This window comes from Emys orbicularis, chromosome 17, assembly GCF_028017835.1.
Source record: "Emys orbicularis isolate rEmyOrb1 chromosome 17, rEmyOrb1.hap1, whole genome shotgun sequence".
Classification (NCBI taxonomy): domain Eukaryota; kingdom Metazoa; phylum Chordata; order Testudines; family Emydidae; genus Emys; species Emys orbicularis.
In genome coordinates this window covers 18,465,749-18,487,412 of record NC_088699.1, presented here as the reverse complement: position 1 = coordinate 18,487,412, position 21,664 = coordinate 18,465,749, and the positions used below count along the sequence as shown (strand labels likewise).

The following is a 21,664-nucleotide window of genomic DNA, read 5'->3' as shown; positions in this document are numbered from 1 at the left end:
CTCTTCAGAGTTTTGGGAGATTGGTAGTTTTGGGAGTAAGTTTTGACCGGCCCAAGATAATAAGTCTAGCTAAAATGGCAAAACTGCAGAAGAACCTTAGGGTTTTTTTTGTTTTGTTTTATGGAATGGTCTTGACTTGTGGTGACACTAGTATCAAAATCTTTTCCTAAATGCGTATGGATCTGAAGGACATTAAATCACCAGATATTGGCAATATTTGATTAAACAGAATAAACTGTAATCTTCGTTGAAACTTTATTTCTTTTATAAAACAGAACACTTTAGATTGCATATAGAAGGTGATAAAAGTCATTAAAGTGAGTAAATTTGAAGTTAAGACAATATATTCTCTTCTGGGTTCTGTGGTTAGTTGATATAAACAATGAGATCTGGTAGCATAGTGAAGATTTAGTTGAAGACATTTATACTCATGTAAATGATCCATGAAATTCAAATTTATGAGTTTAGTATTACCTTAGGCTATGTATACACTTATGATGGGATGTAGAGTACGCACATTGCACGCACACCCTAGCCACAGGTATGAACAGCAGTGTAGACAGGCACTGCTTAGGCGAGTAGAGTACAGAAACACCAGAACCTTAGGCTATACATCCTAAATGTGTATAGACACACCCAAGCAGTACCTCCTACCTCTACACTGCTGTTTTCAACGGCGTAGTGTCCCGCTGTCAGAGCTTTTCCCTGCCTCCAAGAAAGGCTCTGGAATTGGAGAGCGGGTCTAGCGGGGGGCACTAGGGAAAGTCTCTGGTAGCTTCTCGCTGTTGGAGCCTTTTGCTGCTGTCTTCCCCCCCTGCCAGAGACTTTCGTTTCTGGGTGTAGCTACAGTCTGCTTTTTCACTGCGGTATGTAGCTACACATACCCAACCTGTCGCCACCAGTGTAGATGAGACCTTAGTTGTGAAGCTCAGTGGTTTGAGCATTGGCCTGCTAAACCCAGGGTTGTGAGTTCAATCCTTGAGGAGGCCACTTGGGGATCTGGGGCAAAATCAGTACTTGGTCCTACTAGTGAAGGCAGGGGACTGGACTCAATGACCTTTCAAGGTCCCTTCCAGTTCTAGGAGATAGGATATCTCCATTATTTATTATTTATTTTATTTAATAGGGTTCACTTTAAAATATTGGGTGAGGTAGAGAAGGTTTGTACATTTGATGATCTTGATGAGACTTGGCTTAGAAGAGAGCTTATTCTGCATATCTGTTTAGAATGTTTTTCTACTTAAATGTTTTGTTTACCTATTAGTGAAGTAGACCAGTCTGACAGAATAAAGGGAGTGGTGAACACACTCTTTAGGACTCTATTTCACATTAAACGAATATTGAAAAGGTTGGCTAAGGAAATCTATTCAGTCTTAGTAATACAGGAAAAATGCAGTCAAGTTTTTTGTGTGTGCAAACTTTAAAAAAAAAACATTAATTTGAACCTCTGGTCTATGGCAGCTGTCCGTTAAATCAGAAGCAATGTTAATATCTAAGGAAGGAGGGTTGACTGCAGGCGTTGACATATAGTGGGGCGAGGGGAAATAATGGTGATTCTTTAATCAGATAGGAAATGAAGGAATTAATGATTCCAATCATCACCAACTGATTAGCTTCCTGAAAACAGAAGTTGAAATATAGAAACATAATGCATAGCTGACTTATTTTGATAGGCATTTAAAAAAAAATCCAGGCCTTTCTACACTACGTTTTGGGGAAAGTCTTTCCTTGGTGGTAGCAACAGTTTGAGTGCTAGTTCATGCAGGCCACTTGTGTTTTTATTACTGTGCCACCTGTGCCGGCCCTGAGCTGGTTTGCACAACACTGTAGTTAAAAACCACTAGTACCCTGTCTACACTAGCACTTCACTGATGGAGCAGAAAAAGTGGGTGACTTTCTGAAAAAAGCTTGTGTAGACAGGACTTTGGTGAGCATGGTTCGACAGAAGGAGTATTAGAATCATGTGAGGAAGAAGGCTGGAGCAGTAATGGATGGCAGTTCTTGGAAAAAGACGTGTCAGGAATAAGAAGTTTCCAATGTGGTTTCATAAGGATCTGTGTGATCTCTTTTTTTTAAAAAAAGCACTTGTTGTAGAAATGAACTAGAGGCGAATTAAAGAAATATATAAAATCAAGTTTAACATGTCCACGGACAAAAGACATGGAATGTGTGCCCCCACTGATTTTACTGCTTGTTAAAGAGGGACGCAATAAAAAGGAATTTACATGTATATTAGAAAAAGAAATACCAAAGATAAAATAGGTTAATTAATAATTAAAGAAGGTGAAACCCATGAATGCATTACTGAACTGCCTGTAAAAACAAAGGTGCTTTTAGCAAGGAAAATAAAAGATAGAGAACTAGAAAATAATTAAGGCCCAATTCTGCAAAGTTCTGTACATATGATTAACTTTATGCATGTGACCCATTGAACTCAATGGAACATTACTCACTTGCATTAAGTTAAACATCAATGTTTAAGTAGACTCCAATTAAATTTTAAAGTTTAGCTAAGTTTAACCGGAGTCCAGAGTGGCTAAAAGGATGGTATTGTAAGATAGACAAGGATGCTTTTATCTGAAAAGTAAAATTGAGACCCTTTAAGTAGAGAAAAGCTTGAGAGATATTTTAGGTCTTAGCTTGGTTTTTTATTTAATATATATGGGGAGTATTAGTCAGAACATGAACTGGGTTATCAGAATTGGAAGGAAATCAATGAGTAGGATCTGTATCTGGGGCTAGATTGGAGCAGTTGAGGAGGAGATTTGGGGTCCAAAACAGCAAAAGAGGCTAGAGATGGGGGTTGGACGGAACAGGCGGGAATAAGCAAGAAATGAAATGGCCAAAACACCCAAAAAGAAAGGGAAATAAAGTGGGGGGAGGAGTGGTGAAATGCTAGAACCAAAAATAGTTAGGTTGATTATTCTTTTCAAAATCTGCATAAACCACTTGACATGTAAAATATGTTCCAAAATTATTTTACTAAAAATTTAAAATATGGTCAGTTGGACACCAAAGATATAAGAAAATAAAATGTGTAGTTTCAAGATACTTAATAGACAACAGGTTTAGTAATGCTAAAGGACATTTCAACTAACCATCAATGCTCATGACTAGAACCGAAGAACTCTCCCTCATTTTGGGTCTCTTGCACACGTATGGGTTGCATTATAGCCACATTGCCACATAAAAAATAGTATTGCTGAAGATCTCGTACGTTTTCTATGTTGAATAACAACCTCAGCTACACAAAGCAGATACAGGTATTTTACTAAATGCACCTGTAAAGTGCCAATATTCAGCATAAAATACTGTTTAAAATGTTTTAAGATTATGAAATCACTAGTAATAACATTTATGTAGCATTCTGTATTGTTACTTTATAAATATTGCAACATATTATTTATTAGTGTTAAAGCATACATTTATGCAGGATTAATTTGTTTAAGCTGTATTTGTTTAACCCTAGCTGATCCTCACTTTTTTCCATACTTCTCCCTTTACTGCTGAACTTTTTTCTGCTTCATCTCCGTCCCTCCCCAATACTCTTCCCATCTGTTTAACTACCTTTCCTCTTTCCCTCTCACTTTTTTCTACTCAAAACCTTCCTGTAGCATAAATCCATACACAAGTAGAAAAGGAAAATTAAGAATGAGTCAAGATTGTAACAGTGTTGCAAAAAAAGAAAATGTCTGGGATGTATTAGCAAGAGTGTTATAAGCAAGGCACAAGAAGTAATTCTTCTGCTCTACTGCGCGCTGATTAGGCCTCAACTATAGTATTGTGTCCAGTTCTGGGCACCACATTTCAGGAAAGATGGGGACAAATTGGAGAAAGTCCAGAGAAGAGCAACAAAAATTATTAAAGGTCTAGTAAACATGACCTGTGAGGGAAGTTTGAAAAAATTGGGTTTGTTTAGTCCAGATAAGAGAAGACGGAGGGAAGACATGATAACAGTTTTCAAGTTCATAAAACAGTTCAACTGTTCAAGTACAAGGAGGAAGGAGAAAAAATGTTCTCATTAACCTCTGTGGCTAAGACAAGAAGCAACGGGCTTAAATTGCACCAAGAGCAGTTTACGTTGGACATTAGGAAAAACTTCCTAACTGTCGGGGTAGTTAAGCACTGGAATAAATTGCCTATGGAGGTTGTGGAATCTCTGTCACTGGAGATATTTAAGAGCAGGTTAGACAAATACCAGCAGGGATGGTCTGGTCTAGATAACTTAGTTCTGCATTGAGTGCTAGAACACCTCTCGAGGTCCATTCCAGTTCTATGAATGGGGATAAATACAAAGAAACAAGTGTTCAAAGATTGCATCTTCTAGGAGAAAATGCATTTCACTGATTCAGTTTTATAAAAAGTTTATATATTACTTGTATTATAATACAGCCTGTTCCAATTTGACTTTTTGAACATGCAATGCTTTGTTTTAATGTTAGCACTGTAGCATGACTGCTTACAGCCATTACAGAAACACTGAAAATTCTGAGTGTTAAACAATAGGTACATTTATCAATAGCATATAACTTATTTCTGTGTAGCATTGTTCATACAGAAGTGTCGGAGTGTTTAATTGTTAGTCTCTATATGCAGAAGGGCAAGTTGATCAAATTTCCAGGTGAAGGACAGCTGGATAACTTCCTGTGAGTAACCTGCACCTGTGTGATAAAGTAAGTGGTACTTCCAGAAGATTGCTAAGAAAAGTGGTACGTTTCTCAAAATCTCACTATTTAAATATACTCTAATTACATACTCAGAATGTTACTACTGCAGAACTACTTTCTGTAACACTACCAACCCCATGTATTCTGTTGCACAGCTGCAGGTTACATTTTCCTGGATCTTAATTCATTTTGTTGTATGCAATAATCTGCCCAGGAAATAAAATTCAGTTATTATAATGAAGAGCTCAACTATTTAAAAAAAGTCATTCTAAAAACAGAGATATCAACTGAAAAATCTGATATACAAATATCTGTCCTCAAATAAAACTAGAAAAAAGTAGCTAGACTAATGAACATACTCTAGTTATTTGTCCAGGTCCGGTAATTAAAATGCCTAATGTTTGTGACTACATGTGTATCCGAGAGAACCCAGTAACTTTAATCAAGGTTCTCTTTTCCTTCCAGCTTTTTTGGCTATTAACCTTGCTCTCAAAGATTAAGTTTTGTTTCCTGTGATTTGAGCCATTTTAACTTCAGAGTAGGAATTGCTTGTGTCTTACTCGCTTGTCAGCAAGGACACTAGTGGATTTTGTTTCTCATTCTAGAGATACACACATGGAATTTTTTTTACTTTTTTTGGAGGATGCAGTGGGGTGTAAGTTTTAAAAATGTATACACTTAAATGAAATTCCAGGAGCCTGTTTTTCAAAATATCTGCATGCAAGTATTGACTTTTCCAAACTTTTAAAGACCTCTGCTGACACCTTATGGCAGTGGTGGGCAACCTGTGGCCCACGGGCCGTACCACTACTGCCTTATGGAAAAAGATTGCTCTTTATTTTTTTTGAGAGAGAGTTTCTCTTCTTGCTGCTAATTTCTTGCTTTCTGAGCCAAAATATCACACACTTATGTCACTCTCAGGCAAATGTGAGGTCACCGCAGATGAGTGTCTTGGTTTGGGGAATAAGCACAGGGGGGCTGGACATTTTCATTTTCTTCCCCTTTTTGTTATAGGGACATCAACATGAAGACCCTCGGAAAATGACACAAATGACATTGTCTATAAATAAAATATTTCTCAGATCTTTAAAAATATATTTATGATCCAGTTTTCGTGGTTCAGCTGTGGTTTTGTAGGTCTGAAATCTTGATGCCTTCCTCTACACTTAAAATATTGAGTGGAAAGTTTTGTGGTGTTAAATTGTAAATAGACACAGTGTGCTCAAAAATAATCTTATTGAAAATCGGCTTTCTGTCTTAGTTCTGGAGTGATTGCTATATATTTGCATAACTATATTTGCATAATATACTAACATATTTTAGTATAGATAATATTTTAGCCCATTTGGGAAGTGTTCTATCAAACAGCTTTAGAGTGACAAGTCAATGAGAGAATTTTTATTGTCCTTATGCTTTGTTATATTACAAATTTTTTTCATGTTGTATTAAGAGATTCTTATCTTCCAACAAGTGGTTCCTCCATTCACGAAGGATCCCTTCATTTAATTTTTAGCTTTCTCTCATAAATGAATCCCCTAAAAAATAGGTATTTTGTTTTTGCTGCCCAGTCTCTATATTCCCTCTAATTTGTTGAGCCTTTTCTAATATTGATATGTCCAGAACAGAATACAGTATTCTTAGGTATAGTCTCCCCAGTGTAGGGAGAGTCTACTACCTCCTGCTCATGACATGAGATATGCAGTCCAAAATCACATAGTTATAAAATCATCAGCTTTATTTCTATTTGTGTGTTGAATAAGGACTCTCTAGCCATCTCTTCAATAACATATCTGTTTGCAATGATTATTCTGGAATATACTTTGTTTATAGATAAGAAATGGTTGACTAAAGAGCCAATCCTTTTTTATTTCCTCTTTCAGTTTGACATGTCAAGTTAATTTAAAAATAGCCCTTAAAATAGAGTGGGATAACTTATTCTTTTTGATAAATTAGACTTCCCCATTCTAATCTGTGCTCACAGCAGTGTGGGTTCTGCTGCCTCAGAGGAATTTCATACCAATGCTATTATAACATTTTGTATGTTCTGTGCCTTGTTCTGATCTCCTGTTTGTAACAGGAGATCCTGTTTCAGTCAGGCGGAGTTCTGCAAGTGCTACCAATCCATCAGGCTTTGTTTACTATTTATTTCATCAGCGTCATTAAACACTGAAGATTGCATTCCCGTGTGTGGAAACGAGAGCTCAGCAGGAATGACCTACGACATCTTTTCCATTTGAAAAATTGTGTGAGAAATAGAAGTATGAGTTGCATATAGATTGGTATTTTGTCCTGATAGATTTTAAAGCGAATGTTCAATTGAGCTAAGGACCAGATGCAATTTGCACCTGTAACTGTTGAATTACAGATTCAAGGTGTGTGCCAAGGAGCCTTATCCAAAGCCCATTGATATCTGTTCGATTCTTGCCATTAATTTAATTGGATTTCGGATCTGGGCCAGTCAGAATAATTGTACCTGTAGTCACTCAGATGTATAGCTACTCAAATCTGGGCTCAGAGTTTAATTATGGATGCAAGTAGCATCCACAGAAGGAAAACCATCCTTCTTAAAACTTACTCCTCTGTGTGATAGCATCATAATAAAAATGCTATAGTTGTGATAGAGGCTTAGAAAATAAATACCATCTCAGTTTTCAGTATTTTTCCATACAACTACCTTTTGGGTTGAAATTTCATAGGCTCTTTCTTAGCCTAGGAGTGGCTTACTTGTGTATAATAGATTTCCCCATGCTAATCTGTGTTCACAGCAGTGTGGGTTCTGCTGCCTCAGAGATTTAGTAGTTATTGGAATTAGATACAAAAATTGTATAATGCTTGTCTAACTTAATTTCCCTCTGCTACCTATATTAGATTAGAGGCGTAGTCAAAGAACATATTTTTTCAGTTAAACATTCTAGTTTTATTTTATAACCAGAAGTCTACAACATGTAGTCTTACTTCTAAAGAATCCCTCTATTCATATCTTTCTTAGGTCTAAGTAACCAAAAATTAATCTCTTCCTAGGTGGCCAAAAATTAATAGAAATGAGCATTATCCTTGAATTCACAAAATTTCAATGGCAAATTGATCATTGTTTTCCTCTCTGGCTTTTTACCACTACATAGTCCTCATTACACCTCTTGTGCTGCTTAAAGGTACTTGATGTTGCAGAAAGTAGTGCATCTTATTGTATAATGTGCTATTTTTAACACTTTTCTTTTTGGTGGAGAGTATGTTAGTGTCTGTGTGACATGTAAGCAATTTTAATATATTAGGTAGGGTATCGATTTAACTAGCTTGTGCTATGAAGAGGCTATTATTTCAAAGCAGTGACTTAGATTGTCTACATGGTGGAGGCGAAACTTCTTCGTAAAATGCTGTTGTAGAATTGAAAGAGAAATACTTAACAGAACTTCATTTGCTTGGTGAAATTATAGCGTGAGAAGTCTGTGGGTTTTATAAATTTTTTTGCTGTTTTCTATTTGAATTTTTAAAGACTGTTCTAAAGTGTGTTATCTGAAACCTTCTGTTTCTTAAGGTGTCACTGTACTTCCTGGGAAACTAACGAAGTTTATATCTTGCCTCATGACCAGTACCTGGGAGGCAATTATAGCAAAAATTCTTGCTTTATAGCAACATATGGTACTTTTTGTTGAGATTCTGAATTCTCTATCACAGAGGTTCTTTCTTTCTTTTTCTTTGTGGATTGTATTTTTATAGAGTGTGTTGGTATTTGTGGACCACCTCCCCTACTATTTCCAATAATGACATCCTTAAGGCAACTACAGTAATTGCTTGCATAGAAATTTTTTTTTTAGAAAGTACTTAATGTATTTTTAGCTGTCTTAAGGCAGTTGAGCAGCTTTAAATAAGGAGAAATTGCCACATGAGTGGTCGTTTCTCTGCATACCATTTAATAAATGCTCTGAGGATGGACTAGAATTTGACAAACTCTGCTCTAGCAGGGAGGAAGCAGTGGAGACAGGGAAGAGTATGACATGGTTGAGGGATGGGTTTCACCTTTTCATTTAGTACCCGTAGCCAGTAACCTGTTTTAATTTTAACCCCTGATATGTAATAAGTGCTTTGTGACTTCATACACAGGAGTGAGGATGTGTGTGTACAGGGAGAAAGTAAGAATGCAAACAGATTCCCTAATAATGTCAAAATAAAATCCCTGGTGATAATACAGTTACTAAACATAGTTCTTGTAACTTGTCCCTTCCTTGTATGTGGTGAATTCTCCTTTCAAGAAGGATTCAGTATGACTCAAGAGTCAACCCTAAGAGTTATTCTTAGCTGCAGTTGATGTATGCCAGAACTCACTGTTGTAATGACTAGAACTGCTGACTTTTGCTGGTTTTTTAAAAAACAAAACAAAACAAAAAACCTCTGACCAGGCATAGTGGCTTGTCATTGAATAACACTTGAGCTAATGAGTGAAAAATATATTTTAAAATCATAAATCCTAAGTCTTAAAGTTGCAACATGTGATTGTGTGGGATTCCTTAACTGTTAGTGACACACCTTACTTTTTTTGTTTTTGTTCTAGCTGCTCTTCTGCAACGGCTAGCAGAATTGGAAAAAGTCAATGCAGAATTTCTGCGTACAAACCAGCAGCTTGAGCAAGAATTTAATCAAAAGAGGGCAAAATTTAAAGAGTTATACTTGGCTAAGGAAGGTAAGTTCTAGGTTCTCTGAATTATTTTAAAGCCTATTTTTATGCTAAGCCTTGAATAATCCCTGGTTAGAGAACAATCTTAGTAGTGCTAACCCCCCTTTTTTTAAAAAAGAAGTAGGGTTTAAAGCAAAGTTTTCTTGCATTGGCAGTCGGTTGGTGGGATATCCTGGTTGACAGGTGGTAAGACACTGTTAAAGTCTCTTATTAGCCAACAGAAAATGTGAGTTTTCCTGCCAAACTTTTTTAAAGGCCAATATAAAGAGGCAAAGAGAAAAACCCTAACAGTTATCTGGTTACATAATTAGAGTTTCAGAATGTATCAGCCACCTTTCTTTGTAATCTAATTTATGAAGATTTTGTTTTCTGTAATTATCATACAACTGTTCTCCTTTTATGTAGAAATCTTGAAATTGAGAGTTAACGTAAGGTGAAAAAGAAAGAAAAATGTAATTTGACTTTAAAGTATATACCCATACTGATAGGAGTCAGCAAATCATCTTGAAATGCACATAAAATTCCATAGTATCCTGCTTTTTAAAATAAAGTAATGTGGGGGTTCTCAAACTCTCATAGCATAGACCACATTGTGATAGCATCTGCTGGACACCATCCCCTCCAATTCACAATTGTGTAATATCCTTGGGGCAATTACAGTAATTGCTTATATGGAAAAGGAATCTTAGGAAATTGTCTGATTAATTTTAAACTTCTGCTGATGGCTCTGGTTGTTGCCATTGTTCTGTTTTTACAGCAATGACCACTAGTGGGGACAGGCTGGTTCCTTCTTATTTCCAGCTATTTTTATAGTCCTTTAGGCTCTTGACTACAGTAGAAGCAGTAGCTGGAAGCCAGGAGGTGGTGCCAAGCAGCATGTGACCTGCCAGCTTTCCACTGACCACCATTAAATGCTTCATAGACCACAGTTTGGAAACCACTGAGTTAATACAAACCTAATGACGTAAAAGTGTTTTCATCCTCTTTGACCAGTAACTAACAGGAACACTTAGAGAGACATTTTCCGTGTGCTCTGTCAGTTGTGGTCAGCTTGTTACATAGTATGTAATTGTGTTTTATATCTTGAATGATTGATCAGTCTGATTAATTGTAATGTAAGCAGCCAAACTTGCATAGCTTAAATTTGACAGCTAAAAGTATTTATTTTTAGTAACACTCTTTGAGGAAAATGTGAACCCCACTAGCTCATGTACCTGCTGTAGAAGAATGGAGAAAAGCAGCTATCTTCTATTTAAGTGCAGGGTTGATTTACTGACTCCTTTTTAATCCTAACTGCTTTCTTGTCCGAAAAATATAAAAGAAAGTAAAGCCAAGAAAAATTTCATTAAAACTACAACTTGCTTATTTTTCTGCTCTCATACGCATGTACAGCTGACATATTGAAGACCAGAGCATAGAGTGTTTTTCTAGCTATTGGGACCAGGGAAATGAAAATGTAAAGACAAGACGCTGCTGGACTGTGGTCAGCAACAGCAACCTCCCTCCCCAAACTAAAATAGTTAGAAATCACTTTTCCTCTTGACATTTCCTTCACTTAGGTGCATAGACACCAACGTGAAAGGGGTGCTATTGAAAACCCTAACATAAGTACTTGCCCTTTCAAGGCACTTTCCCTGCCTTGAAGAATCTTGGGTAAAATATCCCTTCTGTTGTGTTCGTGCATTGCCTTGTATAAAGAGCCCTGACCTTGATTTGGCCCTTTGGGCACTATAGTAATACAAAGAATAAAGAATAAAAATCTTAAAGCTTTTTACAAGGCTTAACTGATGACTGGTAGTAACATCCCTTTGAAGCAGACAAGTATTCTCACCACCATTTTATGGATAGGGAAATTGAGGCAAAGAGAGATTAAATTATTATTTGAGGTCACACAGGCAGTATGTAGTAGAGTCAGAAATAGAATACAGATTGACTAGCTCCCAGTCCTGTATTGTAACCTAACGAGTGTACTTCCTGCCAGGTGACTGGCTTCTTTACAATGTCCATTTTGGTAATTAGGCCATGGTGGTGGTGTGGATGGTGGTGGGGGCAAACAAATATTAAAGCATAGTGGCAGAAATTACCACTAATGGACTTTTCTTCACTAGAAAATTAGTGTGTTACAACATAACCTTGAGAAGTCATTTTAACTAACATGATGTTAAAAAACATAAGTCAGTGTAGAGGGGGGACACATTTTATTTAACATGTCAACTGGTTGTGGGTAAAACTCTTCTAGAACCATAGGAATCTTATGTGGGCTCTAATACTTTGGTCTAATTTCAGTTGTTGTGTTTTGCGTATAGGTGCCGGGTGGTGGTGATGGTGGCCTGTGATCTACAGGAGATCAGACTAAATGATCTCATTGTCCCATCTGGCCTTAAACTCCTTGAATGTGACTTGGTGTCCCTCTCTACACTGACTGCAAAGTCGCGTTTAACATCACATTAGTTAACATGACTCCTTAAGGCTGTATTGTCACGTTCAGTGAACGCCAGCCCAAAGTGTGAACTGATATTTAACTTGTTTTATTGTCTTATCATCATTGCGGTGTCTCTTGAGGAAAATATTTCTGCAGCAGACTACAATGTTGTATGCATTACATTTAGGAATACAAAATGTGCACTTAAAAAAAAGCACACTAAAAATATTTTTATGTGAAACATCTTAGTCTGGTCTACCGAGTTCCATAAGACATTTCAATACAAAATGCAAGGTCAGGAATTTAGTAATTTAAAGAGTTTTTGTTTTAAATAGAGCAGGGGTTGAGACTAAAGTATTATGAGGTGTGAAAGGAAAAAGAGAACGATTGATTGAAAGCAGTAGAACTATAAACATAAGGCTGATAAACTAAATATTGGTATAAAAGCTGGAAATAACGACACAAACGTTATTGGGGAAAGGAAGTCCTCATAATAGTAATAGTCAGGGTGCCTCATACTTTGCAGAACACAGGATTCATTTTGTGGCAAAGTCCTTGGATTCTGTGGCAGTTTGGTATAGCAGGCTTCTGCAACAGCTTCCTTTAAATAAAAATGGAGGTTTTTATGAATTAAGTATGAAAACAAATAATATCAGCAGGTAGTCCTGTGTGTCTGTTTTGCTGTTCAGCTCATTTTATACTTTTTTACATCTGCAGTTTTCAATATGCCAGATTTTTTTGTACTGGCAACACCTCAACTGCATCAGGAGTGGGAAGGGGAAATGTCAGTTCTAGCAGTTGGGTAGGGTGAGCCTTTTTGCACTAGAGAAGCACGGGAAGCAGTTTGGTATTGTGGGATCAGTACACTAGCTGCATGCTTCTGCTAAAATTATCATAGGTGAAACAGTTAATGCTTGACATACAAATTCTTATCTTTAGGATTCAGACTTAATCCTCCAATGAGATGAATGGCATAGCTTACATTTTGCAGAGCTATTGTTTCAGGTTGTCTGCAGACTCTGGAAGACAATACATAATTTGTTTATGCTCTGTTATATTTGAAAGTTATATTTGTAACTATAAGGGCGAGGAATGTGTTTTTAATGAAAGCTTAGATTCTTAGCACAGTTGTGATAAAGGGTCAATTTTTCTGCAGATTGCATGGTTATAGCATAATTGGGGTCCGGCTAATAATACTTTGCAATTCTGTAGTGCCTGTAATAAGAGGATCACAAAGTGCTGTACAAAGTGTAAGCATCTCCTAAGGCTCCCATGAGGCAACAATGTAGTGTCCCTCTTTTACAGATAACTTCTATATTTCAGTTTATGTAAGTGACATATCCAAGGTTACAAAGCAAAACCAAGCAATCTTCCTGACTTCAGTCCTATCCTCTGACTTCCAGATCATGCTCATTCCCAGTATGTATACTTCCCAGCAAATATTCCCAGTATGTGAGTTACATGACAGTGAAGTAGTTAAGTCCAATTAGCTTAATTGGCATATTGATTGATAAGTGGTATTTACAGTGTCTGCTTTGTAGTAGTGTCTTCAGTCTCTACACTGGATGAATGAGAAACAAATAAAAAAGGAACTTGATGAGCAGCGAAACCTGGAATGTTACTTAAAGATTTTCTTTAGCTATCACGGATAAAGTTTTAAACTTCAGACTCACTCTTGTTTTCCTTTACTAAAGCACCAATTTCTGTTGTAGCAGATAGAGCTGCACTTCAAACTGAATTTGTTAACTAAATTAAATGGAAGTGGAGGGCAAAAAAAATGATTAGGGGGCTGGAGCACATGACTTATGAGGAGAGGCTGAGGGAACTGGGATTGTTTAATCTGCAGAAGAGAAGAATGAGGGGGGATTTGATAGCTACTTTCAACTACCTGAAAGGGGGTTTCAAAGAGGATGGATCTAGTCTGTTCTCAGTGGTACCAGATGACAGAACAAGGAGTAATGATCTCAAGTTGCAGTGGGGGAGGTTTAGGTTGGATATTAGGAAAACCTTTTTCACTAGGAGGGTGGTGAAGCACTGGAATAGGTTACCTCGGAAGGTGGTGGAATCTCCTTCCTTAGAGGTTTTTAAAGGTCAGTCTTGACGAAGCTCTGGCTGGGATGATTTAGTTGGGGATGGGTCCTGCTTTGAGCAGGGGGTTGGACTAGATGACCTCCTGAGGTCCCTTCCAACCTTGATATTCTATGATTCTATGAATACTTGATTTCAGAGGACCTGAAAAGGCAAAATGTAGTACTGCAAGCAGCACAAGATGATCTAGGACATCTGCGGACACAACTATTGGAAGCCCAGGCTGAAATGGAGAACATCAAAGCCATAGCTACAGTATCTGAGAATACGAAGCAGGAAGCTATTGATGAGGTGAAGAGGCAGTGGCAAGAAGAAGTCGCTTCACTACAAGCAATTATGAAAGGTAAGGCCAGAGGAAGCTAGCTAACTACTGCAGTTACAGCAAGGTAAACAAGCAATTTATTTAACAGGTGATGTTATTGTTCTTGATGCAGTACAGCAGTGGTTCTCAGCCAGGGGTACACATACCCCTAGGGGTAGGCAGACATCTTCCAGGGTTTACTCAACTCATCTAAATCAGTGTTTCTCAACCTGGAGGTTGCGGGATGGGTTTAGAGGGTCACAAGCAGGGCAATTGCCTGGAGCCACATGCCACAGGAGGCCCTTCGAAGCTAAGTTACATGCTTCGACTCCGAGCAATAGGGCTTGGGCTTCAGACAAGGCTCACAAGCGAAACAAAGGCTCAAGTATCACACTGAAATGTAAGTACAATATATTCCAATTGATTTATTTTATAGTTATATGGTAAAAATGAGAAAGTAAGCATTTTTCAGTAATAGTGTGCTGTGATATTTTTGTATTTTTATGTCTGATTTTTGAAAGCGGGTAGTTTTTAAGTGAGATGAAACTTGGGGCACGCAAGACAAATCAGACTCCTGAGACGGAGAACAGTAGTCTGGAAAGGCTGAGAACCACTGCTGTACAGAATAAGCAGTTTGTGCCGTGGAAGTTACATTAAGCAGACTGGTGATTTCAGTCTTTAGCTGACCAATTCCAATTCTTGCAATATGTACTGGGAAATTTTTAGCTTGTATGGACCATTCTTCAGGGACTGAGAATATAGCCATTCCTCCTTCACAAAAACAAGTAATGGTATATGTGACCTGGTTAGTCTGACAGCAGCTTCAGGATGACTTGTTTCTCTGCTTTGGCATGCAAAATTGTCTTTGCCAAACATTTAAATGTCCCTCCATTGCCATCACATTGGCTCTTCCCATGTCTTGTGGCTAAATATGTCATCATACTTCCTTTTTTCTTCTGCAAGAATATAGAATAGTTCATATAGATCACATTCTAGCATGCTGCACGCTCACTGATTTACTCTTGATACAAACTACCTGTAAGGAGGAACATGCAGACAGTAATTTAGGACATCACCGCTATTGCGATAACTATTTTTGCTACCTGTTGGGTGTAGGTATTGCAGAAATCTGCCTTGTTACATATTTACTCTAGAGAATACAGCTTTTCATGTATTTCGGTGTGGCAGGTGGGGCTGCTCTGCAACGCCTCCTTGTGGGATCAGTCTGGTGCATTAGGCATTCATTGCTTTAGTCTGAACGTTTTGGCTGCCTGCCGAGACCAGGAAACCCATGCAGTAAGCTTGACATCAGTCTTTCAACAGTGAAATAACAAACTCAGGATTTGGCTGTCTGTGCCTTTTAATTAAAGAAAGAAAACCTCACATACAGGCACTTTGTTGTAGCACTTGAAGGCAAGGCCCTGACCTACTGGGTTAATACTGAGAAGGTCTTCCTCTCTTCCAGTCGTCCCCGGTTCTGCCACTGATGACAAGTAGGCAAGCCATCTTAACTGGACTGCTGGCTCTTGATTGATCAGCAGGCCTGTCTTGTTGGTAGTGTGGTCTGAATGGATTTTCCTTGAGCAGAAAGTGTCAGGGCTCCGATGCCTGCTGTAGGGAGTAGAGAGGATCTGATACACTCTGTCACAGTTGGCAAGTAAACATAATTTGGCTTGTTAATACACAAATAACAGAACTAGATCAGTGATTCTCAACCAGGAGTACAGGTACCCCTGAAGGTACACAGAGGTGTTCCAGGGGTACTTAACTCATCTAGATCAGTATTTCTCAACCTGGGGCTTGCATCGGGTTTAGGCAGGTTGCAAATACAGGACCGGTGTTAGGGGGTAGCAAGCAGGGCAGTTGCCTGGGGCTGCTCACCACAAGGGGCTCTGCGAAGCTAAGTTACGTGCTTCAACCCCGGGCAATGGGGCTCGGGGTTTAGACAAGGCTCACAAATGAAACACAGGCTCAAGTGTCAAACTGTATGTTTATGTCTGATTTTGTAAGCAAGTAGTTTTCAAGTGAGGTGAAACTTGGGGTACTCAAGACAAATCAGACTCTTGAAAGGGGTACAATAGTCTGGAAAGGTTGAGAACCACTGAACTAGACTATTATAGAAGACCCTGGAGTCCCCAACCAAGATCAAGGGTCCATTGTGTTAGGTGTCATACATACAGGTATTACCTGCCTTGAATAATTTACAGTCTATATAGACAAGCAGAGTTACCTGAGAAGGTTTAGTCCTTTCTGTGTTTTGGTGATGTGGAAGTTATTTTTGTTGTTCCTTTTTTTTTAAGGGGATTTTGGTTATTTGCATAGTGTTTAGATTGCTGTGGGTAGATTTTGTAAATCAAAATAGAAATAGCATATTTGAGCAACGTGACTCTTGGCATGAATATAGGAGGCTATTTAAATTAATGATGTTAATCTAGACTAAATTTTAGTTCCCTTGGATCTGTTGAGTTACTGGTAGCTTTCTTGGCAAGGTGCAGTTCATTGCACTTGTGGTTAGTTCTTTGTTCAATGTGATCAACTAAAAGGTATGACAGAAGCATATAGCATATCACAGGGCACACAAAATACTACCGTTGCTGTCTTGGATTGCCTGTGCCCAGTTTAGAGGCCCTTAAATAGTTATTTTAAAATAGATATATCTTGTAAAAATTTTCTTTACATGATAATTTCGTTTCGAAGATCATTGTCTGACTTTTTTTTTCTCAGAATAGAGATCCTTTAAAAATATGGACAGTTTGTTTTTGTTTTTAAATAAAACAAAAACAAAAAGCCAAAAACAAAATCTTGAATTCTATATTAAATTTTAGGATGATAGAAAGTTGCCTGTAGACCTGTTTAAATAGTGGTAAAAACTCTGTAGTTTTATTGATTTTTTTTTCACTAGCAGAATGCTGCATGATCTTCCAAGGTTCAGAAGTTCTGTTGAATCATGTTTTTGTGTCCCTGGAACCGTTTCTGGGAAAGGAATCTAACACAGTCTGAGGACAAGGTCAAGTCTATAACATGTGACATATCTCAAGATCCATGTACAAGATGTAACTTATTTCTAGATCTCCCTGCTCTTCGTGAGGTTGCAGTACTGCAAAGACAGTGTACTCAGCCTCTGGAGGGGAAGGGAATCATTTGAATCACTCCATAGAGATGCTTTTGGCCAATTAAGAATATTTTACTATTCCTATAAGTGGAGTTTCAGACAGTCCGCAGCCAGAAGGGTTGTATCTATTATACAGAGCTCTAGGGAACAGGGAGAAGGCAAAACATGAAAAAGATACAGCCTTGAGTGTCACATAGAATTGAAAGGATTGTACAACGCAAACAGCAAGCTTTGCACAAACATTCTGAGACTTTCTTTGGAACTGCATAATTTGTAGTCTCACACTTTATAACTTACCCTGATAATGAAAGTTTCTGTCACATTGCTTTACAGAAACTGTTCGTGACTATGAGCTCCAGTTTCACCACAGGCTGGAGCAAGAGCGAGCTCAGTGGGGCCAATACCGGGAAAATGTTGAAAGGGAAATAGCAGAGTTGAGAAGGCGGCTATCTGAAGGTCAAGAAGAGGAAAATCTAGAAAATGAAATGAAAAAGGTATGCTGAAATAAATCTCTAAATGTAAAGTGAGATGGTAGACATCTGTTAATGAAAATGTTTCTACTCTTTCAGAGTAATTAGATGTACTTTAGAAAGAGCAGTAAGGCCTAATCCTGCAAACCCTTATTTATTTGTTCCCATTGAAGACAATAAAATCTGATTCTGCAGTCGTACATGCAAAGTATTACTATTTTATTCTCAACCCTGAACTTGTAACTAGGACTACTGGAAATCTTTTGGGGGAATTTTAAGATTTGGGGGAGCCCTTGCATTAGATTCTGTGGAAATCTACATAAAAAACTGTAGTCCGATAAGTAAGCTAGGAACTGTTTCGTTTTTTCAAATATATTGTTTCAGATAATAAATAGATTTAGTCTTGGTCATAGATCAATGATTTGGAATTTTAAAATATATTATATAAACCTCTGCTGGAGATGACCAAAGGTGCCAGGATTCAAGGTATCTTTTAAAGACAAAGATTAATCTTGCTTTAAATAGCATTGCCTATCATAATAGTGACTCTTTTCTAAATCAAATACAAGATAAGATTTGCATAACAGGAAATCTGCTACTTTATCCTTACTTTGAATGCCCGTGAGAGTCAGATTGTAATATTTTTCCTCTTTTAATAGCAGTTTTATGTTTAAAGCAAGCAGAGATGAGGAAAATGGCATCTTTGCCCTCTTGCTGCTATATTATGGCGAGAGATCGGCACTGTAAATGATACAGTGGATTTTGAGCTCTGAAACTTCCTGAAGCCTAAAAATTGTCCATGCTAGTCATTAGAATCTCACTGGTTTTGGTTGAACGCTTGATTTTTTTTTTTTCTTCCTGTAATCACTAAGGCTGCCTTAAATGTGAACACTTCTTTTGTTTTGTTTTGAATAACAGGTCCTGAGTGTAAAAACATCCTGTTTTGTCTAAATTCTCTCTGTTTAAATAAAAAAAAAAAAATCTTTGTAATTTAAGATGTCAGGCGTCAGGATTGGTTAGATAAGAACCCTGAGCTTTTAGCAAATTAATGAAAATTTTAGTTGAAACAATCCTTTAGAAGGAAACCATCTGAATCTCAAATGAGTCTAGGATTTCCAAAAAAGTAAAATTCAATAAGGACTTGAATAAATGTGGGCTGACAGATCTGACCTGTTTATCTGCATGTCATTCAAAAATGAAAAAAAAAAAATAGAAACTAGCTGGTCTGCTTGGTTTTTTGGCTCGATTGCTGCTGAGCTGAAGCTGTAGCTAACTGCTATTTAATAGCTTCTTTAGTATTATACACTTATTATGGTAGTACCCAAAGTCCCCAGGCAGGATTGGATTGCCTGTGTGCTGAGTGCTGTACAAACAAAATAAGGAGACAGTCCCTGCCCTGCAGAGCTTACAATTGAAAAGATGTAGTTCCACAACTTGTTGCACAAGTAAATTAACAAATTGCCATAAACACCAATGTTCTCAACAAAATTCCCTTAAAAATACAAAGAGGACAATCCAACAAATGGTTCCTAGTGCAAAAAACCTTTCTCTCTGCTGCATTTATGCTTTGTATTAACGAAGTTGGAGCTTGCAGGTTACTCAGGTTGTTGCACAGTGGCCTCAGTACCAGCCAGTTCCTATCCAGAGCTCCTAGGATAGTAGGTAAATATTGCAGCATTTGTAAACTCGGCTTTGTACAAAAAGAAAATAAATATGAACAATTATCCTAAAATGGAAACTCTGAGTATCTTGGGGAACCTTTTAAAAAGATCTCCAAACTCAGATGAACCTGAAGGAGGGAAAACTTGCATTTTTTTTTTAAAAAAAGGAAAAGCTGGTAAATGGGCCTAATGACTTAGTTTAAGCAGGGTGTTTTAGCTGCACTTTTAAGGCATGAGCTTTTCCTGGACAAAAGAAAACTTTTTGTTCCTCATCATAGAAGTTTCAGATTTTTTACTCAAGAGGTTTAATAAATGCTTAAAACAAAAATAAGGTGAAATGGACTCCTTTTAGGAACAAAGGAGGAAATGGCTGGCCTGCAAAGAGAGAATGGGTGAATCACATGTGAATGAAAGAACTGAACGTTCATTCAACTCCAGCACAAGGCCTATAACCCTCAAAGGAGGCACCCTTAATCTCCTTTGTTGCTTTGGCTCAGATATTTGATACTTTACATGTCTGGTTCCACTTTCAAAATAACACTTTATCTTCCGTCCCGCAGAGGTGCGGGAGTAGGGTGCGTTCGTCCACTGAGTTCATAAGTTCCATTCTCAGGACAGACTCCTTTATAAATGAAAAGCCTAGACTTCTCAGCATTATCCTTCAGATTTCCCTGAAAAGTGGCCCCCCTCATCCTTCTGAAACAGGTTCTTTACATCTTGCAACCAAGAAAAAAATAATAATCCTTCCAGGATTGTAAATAGGCCCACCCCCAGCATAAGATACAGAATAGGCATAATATTAAAGAGTGAAACAAAAACAGGAAGTTCAAAATAAGTATAACATCGTCCAGCTTACACTGTACTGGTTGGGGAAATGGACAGTGAAGTGGTGAAAGCACAATGGCATATTTGTCAGCCAGAATTTAAATTGTTTGGTTCTCTTGTTTGGGTTTTATCACAGTTGAATCTTGCTGCTTAATTTGGCTATAAAAATAATTAAAACAAGTGAAACCATGAAACGTACTGTAGGCATGTGTTTACTAACTATTCTTGGCTGCGGTGTGGTCATTATTTTTTCCCTCAAAGGGAAGAGAGTAGATGGTAAAAACAGAATGTGCAAATAACTGAAAGCTTAGTGAGTATTTTTTAAGTTTTGTATGTTTTGTGAACTTGGCTTTGTGTGTAATTAATGTTAAGGTTTCTTCTAGAGAGGCGCAGTTTCTTCTTCATGCTGAGGTCCACAGATCCATTACAATACGCGCTTTGGCCTACTTGCAGCTTGGGTGTAAAACCACATCTGTCATTCACTGCCAGCCTTGCTGCCTGAAGTTCTTTCCTTCCAGTTTTTTCTGCCTCCCCTGCAGCAGGTGGCTCCACTAGAACTCCCCGCTGTAGAGCTTTCTGAGGGAAGTTCCAAACTTTGTTTTAAATTTTAGATGAATAACTTGGCTTGATAGTGTGATTGGGTCGCAGGGTTGCATTTGATTTTTGAGGTGTTTGCAGCAGTTAGTGCCTCTGCAGGATTCAGGGAGAGAGTTAGTCCGAGAACAGCCAAAGGCAAGAGCAAAGGTCTGTGTTCTGCACTTCTCCCTCCTGGCTGGCTCTGTGAGCAGAGTGCAGTTTCCTTCACAGCCCGGTTTGGGTGGGGTTGCCTTGGCCCCCTTCCTGAGCAGGATAGGAGTCAGGTATAATGGAAAAGAAATGGCTCAGGATCTCCCCCATCTCCATGACAGGAGTGAAGCCATAGGGCAGTGTGCTAGATGGAAGATCACTACTGAGCCCTTATAGCTCACACTAGCAACCACATCTCTGACTGCAGAGCTCAGCCACTGCTGCCTCCTCCCAAAGTGCGGTAAAGGGTCTTTGCTGCCACTTCTAATGGTCCCCCACTCCTGGTGATCCTTTCTCATATCCCAGGCTGAGAACTTCAGGGAAAATGCAGACCTATCTGGTCCATGTGGTTCCCATGCAATAAAAAAGGTAGAGTTTCTAGGCAGGGGCAGCAAGTTTGTATAATCTTTAGTGGTGCCCAGAATGGTCCAAGTCATGTCGTCCCCCATCTCCCCCCCCGTCCCCTCCGCATATCGGTGCACATAACAAAATTACTGGGGTGGGGCTGAGGGGTTTGGAGTGTGGGAGGGGGCTGGGGCAGAGGGTTGGGGTGCGGGGGGGGGTGAGGGCTGGGGATAAGGGGTTTGGGGTGTGGGAGGGGCTCAGGTCCAGGAAGGGGGTTGGGATGTGGGAGAGGCTCAGGACTAGGGCAGAGGGTTG

The 21,664-nt window shown here is 38.4% G+C and overlaps 1 protein-coding gene across 1 annotated transcript in view; it reads left to right on the top strand.

Annotated features, from left to right (window-relative positions):
- RABEP1 (rabaptin, RAB GTPase binding effector protein 1) overlaps nucleotides 1-21,664 on the top strand; it is a 75,426-nt gene that overhangs the window by 13,391 nt on the left and 40,371 nt on the right. The window contains exons 2-4 of the mRNA XM_065418153.1: nucleotides 9,217-9,345; nucleotides 13,989-14,192; nucleotides 17,596-17,756. Coding sequence (XP_065274225.1) covers nucleotides 9,217-9,345; nucleotides 13,989-14,192; nucleotides 17,596-17,756 — 494 coding nt within the window. The remainder of the gene's footprint in view (nucleotides 1-9,216; nucleotides 9,346-13,988; nucleotides 14,193-17,595; nucleotides 17,757-21,664) is intronic.